The following is a 10,789-nucleotide window of genomic DNA, read 5'->3' as shown; positions in this document are numbered from 1 at the left end:
CGGACCGGTGGAGACACCTAGCGGCCAAGTGTGGGAGGCGGCCTGAGAGACACAGGCACGTCGCACCTGTTCCAGCCCCAACCATCCCATTCCAACGTAACCCAAGGAGACTACTAGTCTCAGGAGAGATGACATGGGGGGGTAAACGCTAGGATGACGGCTCTGGTGGATTCAGGGTCGGATGAATGCATTATTGACCCGAGGATGGTGGACATCCTGAAATGCCCGGTGGTTGAACTCAAGAGAGCCAAGGAGATGCGCGACCTCGACGGGCGCACCCTGGGTGTGATTTCACACCGAACGGAGAGCCTACAGATGCGTCTATCGGGGAACCACGTGGAAACCGTTCAGTTCCTCATTATGCCGTCCCGGTCGGCCCCAGTGGTCCTGGGCCTGACTTGGCTGGCCAGGCGTAACCCGGACATTAACTGGGGCATTCCCAGGGTGGAGAGATGGAGTGTTTTCTGTCACTCGCATTGCCTGCAGTCAGCAGTGGATGATCACCGTGGCCCAGCCAAAGCCACGTTAGAGGAGATTAACTTGGATGAGGTACCGGCTTAATACCACGACTTGCGGGAGGTGTTTAGCAAGGACCGGGCCATGTCTCTCCCTCCACATCGACCTTATGACTGCGCAATAGAACTGGTTCCTGGGGCACCGCTGCCTGGTACACGCCTATATCAGATCGTCAAGCCCTCACGGAGTACCTCACCACATCCCTGGCGGCCGGACTGATTCGGCCTTCCAAGTCACCGCTAGGGGCGGGGTTCTTCTTCGTGGAAAAGAAAGACAAGACCCTACGCCCGTGCATCGATTTCCGTGGTCTGAACGACATAACTATCAAGAACAAATATCCGTTGCCGCTAATGGACTCAGCGTTTGCTCCCTTACATTCAGCCACGGTATTCACCAAACTGGACCTTCGCAGTGCCTACCGTCTAGTGAGGATAAGGGAGGGCGATGAGTGGAAGACAGCATTTAAAACACCTATTGGGCACTTTCAGTACTTGGTGATGCCGTTTGGCCTCTCAAACGCTCCCGCTGTGTTCCAGGGATTCATTAATGACGTCCTGCGCGACATGCTCAATCATTTTTGTTTTGTTTACCTGGACGACATTTTGATTTTTTCAAGAAATCAAACCGAACATCGACAACACGTTCGGCTGGTCCTGGAACGACTGCTGGAAAACCGGCTGTATGTAAAAGCCGAAAAATGTGAGTTTCACGCCAGTTCAGTCCAATTCCTCGGCTACATTGTGGAGAGGAGTCGATTGAGAGCCGACCCAGCGAAGATCCAGGCCGTGGTCGAGTGGCCCACTCCCACATCCAGGAAACACCTACAGAGGTTCCTTGGATTCGCAAACTTCTACCGTCGATTCGGTCGCAACTACAGCTTAAAAGCGGAACCACTAACAAGACTGACATCCACCAAAATTCCGTTTGTTTGGACCCAACAGGCTGAGGCCGCATTCGTCAATTTAAAAGTATTATTTTCGCGTTCCCCGGTGTTGACACACCCCGATGAGACTCTTCCCTTTATCGTCGAGGTCGACGCTTCAGAGACAGGAGTGGGGGCAGTGTTATCCCAACGGTCCCCGGAGGACCAGAGGCTACACCCATGCGCCTTCTTCTCGCGCCGGCTCAACCAGGCCGAGCGCAACTACGATGTGGGCAACCGGGAGCTGCTGGCCATTATCCTTGCGTTGCAGGAGTGGCGGCACTGGCTGGAGGGCACGGCGGAACCTTTCCAGATTTTTTCTGACCACAAAAACTTGGCGTATCTCCGGTCCGCCCGAAGGCTGAATCCCTGCCAGGCACGCTGGGCCCTGTTCCTAACCAGATTTAATTATACCATCACCTACCGACCAGGAGCCCGGAACACCAAGCCGGACGCTTTGTCCCGAATACACAGTCCAGCCGCCGAGGGGTCTCCACCCGAAACCATTGTCCCGGAGGACAGAGTATTGGGAGCCCTCCAGTGGGAAGTGGAGCGGAAGGTGGCGGATGCAGCGGACGACACGCAGACCCCGGTCGCGTGCCCTGAAGACAAGTTGTTCGTGCCCACACACCTTCGGCAGGAAGTGCTGCAGTGGGGGCATGCGTCGAAGGTAGCATGTCACCCTGGGGTGGGTCGCACGCTATCCTTGGTAGCGCAGAGATTTTGGTGGCCTGGGCTGCGCAAGGACGTCCAGGACTATGTCACGTCCTGCACGGTGTGTGCCCGTAATAAGTCCTCCCGCCTGAAGCCATCCGGCCAGCTCCGACCCCTGCCCATTCCCCACCGTCCTTGGTCGCATGTGGCCCTGGATTTCATTACCGGACTACCTACTTCCAACGGGCGGTCGGTAATCCTGACGGTGGTGGACCGGTTTTCAAAAATGGCCCACTTTATCGCCCTGCCCAAATTGCCCACCTCGCTACAAACGGCGGATATCCTGATAAAAGACGTTTTCAGGATCCACGGGATTCCAGCGGACCTCGTCTCCGACAGGGGGCCCCAGTTCGTGTCCCGGGTTTGGAAGGCCTTTTGCAAGTCCTTGGGGGCTACGGCTAGCCTGTCGTCGGGCTACCACCCCCAATCCAATGGGCAGACGGAGCGTGCCAACCAGGATTTGGAGGCAGCGCTTCGATGTGTGTGCCATCAGCACCCTTCCTCGTGGGCGTCCCACCTCCCTTGGGTCGAATACGCCCACAACACTCTCGAGTGCTCGGCCACAGGCCTGTCCCCGTTCAACGCGGCCTGTGGCTATCAACCCCCCTTGTTTCCTTCCCAGGAGGGCGGTGTTGCCATTCCCTCAGTCCAGACCCACCTCCGCCGGGCTCGCAGGGTTTGGCAAGACACTAGGAAGGCCCTGTGCCGCACCTCGGACCGCAACAAGCGGCTCGCGGACAGAAACCGGGTTCCGGCACCGCTCTACCGACCGGGTCAGAAGGTGTGGCTCTCAACTAGGGACCTACAGTTGGCGGGGAGTTCAAGGAAGCTGGGGCCGCGGTTCATCGGCCCGTTTGAGGTCAACGCTATGGTCAACCCGGTAGCGGTCCGGCTCAACCTGCCCCCTACTCTCAAGGTACACCCAGTGTTCCACAAGTCCCTGCTTAAGCCTGTCTCTGCCAGCCCCCTGTGCCCGCCGACCGCGCCCCCGCCGCCTCCCTGGGTCGTGGGGGGGCAGCCGGTGTACACAGTAAGGGACATTCTGGACTCTCGAAAGCGGGGCAAAGGGTTTCAGTATCTGGTCGATTGGGAGGGGTACGGACCCGAGGACCGCCAGTGGGTTCCCCGCTCCTGGATATTGGACCAGTCCCTCGTTCGGGATTTCCATTTAGCACACCCATCGGCGCCGGGTGGTCCGCCTAGGGGCGTCGTTAAGGGGGGGGTACTGTCATGATTTGGGTCAGCTGGTGGGCTCCGCCCACCATACACACCTGCTGCCCATCATGCCATCTTGCCATCAGACCTCAATAAAAGCCTGATGGACACAGCAAGGAGTGTCGGGTGATTACTCCGAGACGCCGCTCTCTTGACCCGACTGTACTCGTCCTACAAGTGTTTCTCCTGCTGCCCATGACTGACCTTTTTGCCGCCACTGTGCGTGCTTTTGAGTTTGTTTGTGATCCGCCTGTGCGCGTGAGTTTGTGTTTGTTTTCGTCCGCCTGTGTGCGTGATTTTGAGTTTGTTTGCTATCCGCCTGTGCGCGTAAGTTTGTGTTTACTTTTGTCCGCCTGTGTGCGTGATTTTGTGTTTGCGTTTATCGCTACATTAAATCGAAGTAATCCGCATCCCTGCCGTGGCTCGCCATCCTCACTGCATCTGGGTCCTCCCTTCTCAAGCTGTGACAATTTCATCAAATTGATTTCTCCTATCCACAAGTATTTGCCTGGCTGGCCTCCATAGTTGATGTTGTTCATTTAGATATTTTAAGTACTCCATGCTCCCAAACTATCTGTACTCCTTTTCACTAACAGTACTAAACAGAAGTTAAACCTGCCTCCTTGCAGGATTAATTTAATCTTCAATTTGGTCCAAGAGTAGCTCTAATCCACACTCCTGTAATTGGCTGATTAAACCAGATCAGGCTAATTCTACGACTATTTTAAGATTCATCTATGCAAGTGACTTAAAATTAAGACAGCTCAAACAGCATATTAGTCTGAGACTAGTCCTAAGCCTTTTCTGTGAAACCAAACCATTATTTCCATAATAGAGAATCAACACATTTTCTCTGTCTTTTTCATTTTTACTTTATTTTATTATTACATTACATATTGTATGTTTTCCCTTCATGTCTTTAAGGGAGATTTAGAATTGATCTATTTTTGTTTTTATTTTTTTAATAAATGTAAACTATTACGCCAATGTGTATCAAAATCAATCACCACTGAAGAGGAATAAAAAATATTTGTCCTCTTTGCGTGTTCCAAAACTTGAAGACAGATTTAATGTAAGAAAAAAAACCTTTGCAAAAATGATTTTAATCTAACAGAGATCTCTGGACATCGTGACAGGTTCCAAACATCACATAACAGGTGGAATTTCAGAGTGCCAAATGTGCCTCTTCCGCGTGTAAAATGGCTTCTTATAGTTAAAACCGACCGCCTCTCTTTCATTTGTAGACAAAACATACTCTCTGGGTACTTTTCCATGAGCGATGGCGACAACAGAGTCAGTTCTGTTCTCAAGGACCAAATGTGTTTTCCCACAGAGAAGGAACTTCTAGACCAAATATGTCCCAGCTTAAGGTCAAATTATACTGAGTTCAACACTACTTGCTTTACACGTCTATAAAACCTTTCAACATAGTTAATATAAAGAATTAAGATGTTAATAATGTATAACAATGGTTAATATATGAAAATAAAGAATTTAAATGTTAATAATATCTAACAGTCCGCCCTTTGGGCTTATTTAAAATAAAGCCCAATAACTAAACATTTAAACATCTTTACACAAAGATTCCAGCGGGATCTTCATCATCGCAATGGCAGGTGCAACATAAGAAAGGGAAAAAAAATGAAAACATTCTTTTTAGCAGGAGAGGAGGTCAGTCATATGTCAAAACAGTGTGATTCATTAAAAGATTGTTTCAGTAAAATAAGCATATCATATATGAAGACAATGTGTTGTGATTATGTTCAAAATTGTGGTGGGGGATCCCAGAAATAGCAAATTGGCATGACAGTCAGTATGAAAAAGAGTGTCATTATGTACGCAATTGGAGACGCGATTGAAGACTTGTTGTCGTTTGGGCTAGGGAAGTTTTGTTGACGTTTGTCAGTTCCGTTTTCGTTCTTGCATTTGTTTTTTTCAAACAGAGCCCTTCAGCTCTGCGATAGGCTGGCAACCTGTTCAGATTGCACCCCGCCTACTGCCCGAAGCCAGTTGGGATAGGCTCCAGTACCCTCACAATCCTTGTGAGGACAAGCGGTCAAGGAAATCGATGGATGGATGGATGGATCCTTCAGCTCTTTTAGAACCCACATCAACTGCCAGAGATGTAGGGGTTGATCAAGGTGTGATCAAGGCCCAAGGTGTGACTCATTCTTTGTGGATCGCCCCGGAAAAGGGATACGTTCCTCCTATCTCCAGTGAGGGATGTCCTCAGCGAAACTCAATCTCCATTGAGTGATGTCTTCAGCTGGTCAGGTGGCTCCAAACAGTTGAATGGTTTCTCGGTTGGCTCATCTGGTGGCTCGCTCCTGAAGGTGGGGTGCGTGTTCGAAGCAGATTCTGTTCTCAAGGACCAAATGTGTTTTCCCACAGAGAAGGAACTTCTAGACCAAATAATATGTCCCATCTTAAGGTCAAATTATACTGAGTTCAACACTACTTGCTTTACACGTCTATAAAACTTTTCAACATGGTTAATATAAAGAATTAAGATGTTAATAATGTATAACAATGGTTAATATATGAAAATAAAGAATTTAAATGTTAATAATATCTAACACCACCTATAGTATACATCGTAATGAAACAAAACTTTTTTATTTCCACATAACTATGGTGCTTTCACCACGTAACTAGGCCTGGACGATTAATCAAAGTTTTATTGTGATTTAGATTTTTGCTTCTCTCGAACTTTAAAACATAATAATCAAAGGAAAACAATTAATGTGCTTAATACCGCGGTGCGTTTACAAGTTCCCTACATTGAGGAAGTACCCTGAATGCACTGTTACCATTGTGGCAACTTAGCCCCCAGGAAATCAATGTGATCCTGCCGTCTACAAGTGTCCTTTATTAGGTTGAATAAACGTGTCCTCTTTTGGGAGGACAGACCATTTTCTTCTGTCCTGTTCGGGCGTCCGTAAGTTTTATAAATAAATGAAAATGTCTGGTTAGCATAGCATGACTAATAGGAGGTGAAGTGCACTGCGTAACTGCGACTGGTACCACAATTTCAAGGCCGGGGCAAGAGTCTTCTTTTATTGTAAATGGGAATATGGTCACACTACCTTTAAGCTATTTAATCACACCCCAGTTAGAGTTAACTGTAACACTTAACACACAACAAGAATGGGACGTTAGCATCGCCTTCGGGAGTGACAGTCCTTAAAAAAAACAATACTCACAAATGCTGTGGAAGCACATACCCACAGGTTGGTTAACACTAATCAAAGGCACAAATTCTTCCCAATCTGTGAGATATATATATATATATAGATAGATAGATAGATAGATAGATAGATAGATAGATAGATAGATAGATAGAATTGCAACTTCTGTTCACATTGCATGCGAGTATGCTGCATGGATGCATGGCACCACAATGCCCCTAATTGGCCAAAATGTGGATAGATTGTTTTCGACGAACATCGATAAGTTAACAAAATAAATACATGAGCTGAATGTCGTGAAACATGAAACAGAACTACGGAGTGGTCTTTCAAATTAAAAGCATTGATTTCAAAATTAGATATTTAAACATCACACACAAAACGGTCTGAAGAATACAGCTTAGCACTTACTCATTTAGTATATATGCCGTAACGTTTTGTCTAGAAGTGGGGGGTTTAATAGCAGGATTTAAGTAACATTTAACAATATTAGTAACATTGTGGTTGTAAATAAAGTTAGGAGTAAGATTCTCCCCCCCCCCCCCCGCCCCATAACGTGTGTGGAAAATGAAACAAGAAAATATGACTTGTTCCTTTAACTAAACACATTTCAAAAAACAAATGTCAAATTTCATTCATGTTAAACACTGTTAATTGTTAGAACATTGTACATTTTGTCCAGTGGTGTAGTGGTCACTGAAGAAGTGGGTATACTGTACTCTTTTTGAAACGATGACATAAGAATTCAAATTCAGTCATTTGTACTTGCTCACAATAATAAATGACTTGTTAAGAACATTTAGGTAACACAAGGAGTCTAAAATAATGTAAAATATATTGAACATGAGGCAAACAAAGTACATGTTATAAAACAAATTATAATATTTAGTGAACAATGAACAAAAATTGTAAAAAAAAAAAAAAAAAATCAGTCTGGGTAGACTTCAGAATTGTTTTGTGCGGAGTCTTAAACGATTTGTCCCCATTCTTGTGTTTTAATTTACTGGCACTTAAAAATCAAGTACCACCCTATAGCTACAATAAAACTTAACTAGAGCATGTAATTAGTGTGTAACTGGCCACGTCGCGATCAAGTATCCCGTGTACAAGGGCAAATCCGTTGTCCTGAGCTAGACTTCTGAGTCACCATTGCGGTTTGGGGGAGCATTTGAAGGATTGTTGTCCCCGACATGACCCGCTCCACTCTGCCTGATGATGACCCTGATGAACAATATAGCCAGCAACGTTTTTTTTTTCTTCGTGTTTTTTTTTTTTTTAACTGTCAGTTGGCAAACAGATTTAGGCGCATAGACCACCAGGCGAATGAGGGCGTAGTCAGCGTGACGTGTCATATGAGAGTCCTGCCACACCGGCTACACCCAGAAAAATCAGCATTCAGCTGATAAGACGACATGTCACAACTGTCAGTTTGACAGCTTCTGAGGAAGACGGCAGTTGATGCTGAAACTAGTAAAGGCAAACAAAAACCTTTGTCTTTAAAAAGAAAAGCAGTGATTGTAAAAATGTATTTAGATTGGCCTGAGCATGAAGATGTTCAGGAAAAATTTTCCCATATGAGATCGCACCTTTTGGTCTGGTGAGCGACAACTAGCCATTTAAACTTGTGCACAAGTGCCTTTTATTTAGCAAAAACACCAATACAAAACTTTTATTTTCACAATATCAAAATGGATAAACCTACAGAGATTAGATTAAAACGGACCAATGAGAAAAGAACAGTGAATACAGCGCCTCACTTTGGCCAGCTTGCCAAACATCACATTATAAATTGTGAAACCTGTGATATTTTTTTCTGAAAAAAAAAAAAATGCTCCTAACATGCCATCTTAAAAATAAACTTACATGTGGAGTGAGTACATGAGGGTAATTTATAGAGAGAAAGAAGAAAAATTATCCAATGGTTTTGACATTGCCAGGGCTCTGCGGGTTTTCAATCAAACTACAGAGTTCTGAATGAACCAATTGGCAAAATTAATTCACAAGACTTCACAGAAAATAGTCTGCAACTGGCTTCTTTGATGGAATGCCTCTCGTTTCCTGTGGTGCTGCTTCAAATATGATGAACTCTCGTTGTAAATGTTCATCCAGCTCCAAAATGGCAGCCACGTTACCGCATCTGCATAAGCAAAAAGAAAAAGATTGTGTGGATAGCATTGGGCCATAAATTAACAAAACACTTCCATTAACTTGTGCTTTTAATAGCTAAACAGAAGTTCTACTTGTATTTCGTCCCTCCCTGACAGCCAGAGGTAGGGCTGTCATTTTAAATTCATCCATTCGAAAATGAAACGGGTAAGGGCAATTAATTGATAATCAATTGATCAAATTTTGAAGCAGACCAAATTAAAACTTAATGGCTTAGCATCTTACATACTATAAAAACATCCCGAATGGACATTAACTGCTTACTTTTCAAAGGCCATGAACAAGGAAGTACAAGTTTAGAAAAGACGCAAAGTGTTTTGCAGCGTAGGACATTGAGCAACAGTCTGTGACAAAGTACGTTCAAAGGCAGCCACAGCACAATGTAGTGTGACCAAATTATTGCAGACTGTGAGGAAAGTTGCTCTGTGCAAGACTCAGAAGAACATGGGAGCCTGAAAACAAGCCCCCTACTTGACATTGAACTTTAACGGTAAATGGTACTTCATTTTATATAGCGCTTTTCCACCTTACAAGCGCTTTACATTCGACTACTCATTCACCTACTGATGACGCAGCAACAGGAGCAACTGGGGGTTCAGTATCTTGCTCAAGGATACTTTGACGCGGTGACAATGTCATGGGATCGAAACCCACAACCTCTGGTTTGCGAGACCAGGACCACCCCTAATGTTAATGCCGCCCCCACCATCTCTTTGCTGTGTTGTTGCCCTGCGTTTTTTTTTTTAATCACTTATGAGCTACCACAGGTTAGGCTCATGATAGCTTTCAGCAAAACGCAATTCTGATATGACAAAAGTGTAAGGAAAAGATATCTTGTCAACCAGTCGCGAGTTATGTCTTTTTCAAAACCTGCCCGAAGAGAAACGGTGGTGAGCCAACTTCAAATAAATAAATAAAAATGAGAGAAGTTATTCAGATGTCATTTCTCTCTCTTTTTTTATTTTTAACATTAACGCTGGACTTTTATTCATACAAAGTAAAAGGTGTTGGAGGGAGATTGGGAAGCAGAAGTATGTCAGCAGCGGACAATCCAAGTCCAGAAGGGGTGTCGGCTGAGTTTAGGGGCTGAGCGGAAGGTTCGTGTTGACATGAGTGGAAGTCTCTTCAATGTCGGCCTCTTCCGAGGAAGCGAATGTGGCTTCCAGCTGCTTGTCCGCTTCATGTCGTGTTTGGATGCTTAGGATGGGGTTGGTGATCTCCTGCCGTTTGCTCTTCATCCTCTGCTGAGGGAACCACTTTGACATGTTGATGGGCAGATGGAAGTTTGTGATGGGATTCTTGAAGAAGCTCTCGACGTACTGCAATGTGTAAACGCCGCAGTCGCTGAAGTTGTCCTGCTGAGGCACACGAGGACTGGAACCTTTCATGACGTCTTTCCCAAACGTACGCTGGGTGGCTTTGCGCACTTCCCACTTCCAGGTACTCTCTCAGAGTTTTGACCACCGAGGACCTGGTGGGATCGCGCAGGGAATCCATGATGAGGATACAGGGCTGTTTGCAGCGGTTGGCTTTCCAAAGACCAAGAGGACGCATCGGAGGCCGCTTCTGCCAGCGCGTCGCCGCCATCGCTTAACTCGTCCTGGCTCGAGCTTTGCTTGTCAGACGTCAAAGCGTTGTCTTCATCATTTTCTGCAACTCGCTGATGTAGTGCAGTTCAGCCTGCCCCCTGGTGGTGGCAGTGGAGTCATGCGATGGCATGTGCTGCTCGGACAGGGCATCATGTGGTGTAGGGTCTCCAGGAGGCGTAGGATCCCCCGCCAGGGTCCGTCCAGCATGTCTGTGTCCGGGGACAGCGGGCGGCAGTGGTCCGGGAGCTCCTCGAGCGCGGGGTTGATTCCCGGGAAGCAGATGACCGCCAGGTACCAGTGAGCTGACTCGTTGATAGGAACAAAGATTAAGTCATTTTCGAACAGATCCACGTGCCGCGTCCACGTCTTCACTCTGTTGTGCTTGCGTTTGTGGATCGGGAGGTTGTTGCTCCAATCGGGAACGCTCCCCTTCTCCCTTTGGGTGAGACGCTTGTAGAAGAAAGAGCTGAACACGTGGA

The 10,789-nt window shown here is 46.5% G+C and overlaps 2 protein-coding genes across 2 annotated transcripts in view; both read right to left on the bottom strand.

The window, feature by feature from the left end:
• Window positions 1-8,170: 8,170 nt before the first annotated feature.
• LOC144044124 (serine/threonine-protein phosphatase 4 catalytic subunit B) overlaps window positions 8,171-10,789 on the bottom strand; it is a 19,945-nt gene continuing 17,326 nt past the window's right edge. The window contains exon 9 of the mRNA XM_077558348.1: window positions 8,171-8,692. Within this exon, the coding sequence (XP_077414474.1) occupies window positions 8,563-8,692 (130 nt within the window). The 3' untranslated portion in view covers window positions 8,171-8,562. The remainder of the gene's footprint in view (window positions 8,693-10,789) is intronic.
• LOC144044125 (sentrin-specific protease 6-like) overlaps window positions 8,701-10,789 on the bottom strand; it is a gene marked incomplete at its 5' end in the record, with an annotated part of 2,129 nt that continues 40 nt past the window's right edge. The window contains 4 exon segments of the mRNA XM_077558349.1: window positions 8,701-10,155; window positions 10,157-10,254; window positions 10,256-10,371; window positions 10,454-10,789. The exon segment at window positions 10,454-10,789 is cut by the window's right edge and continues 40 nt beyond it. Coding sequence (XP_077414475.1) covers window positions 9,801-10,155; window positions 10,157-10,254; window positions 10,256-10,371; window positions 10,454-10,789 — 905 coding nt within the window.

This window comes from Vanacampus margaritifer, chromosome 2, assembly GCF_051991255.1.
Source record: "Vanacampus margaritifer isolate UIUO_Vmar chromosome 2, RoL_Vmar_1.0, whole genome shotgun sequence".
In the NCBI taxonomy this organism is placed as follows: domain Eukaryota; kingdom Metazoa; phylum Chordata; class Actinopteri; order Syngnathiformes; family Syngnathidae; genus Vanacampus; species Vanacampus margaritifer.
Note: the sequence above shows the minus strand (reverse complement) of the source record. Positions and strands in the feature narration are given on the sequence as shown.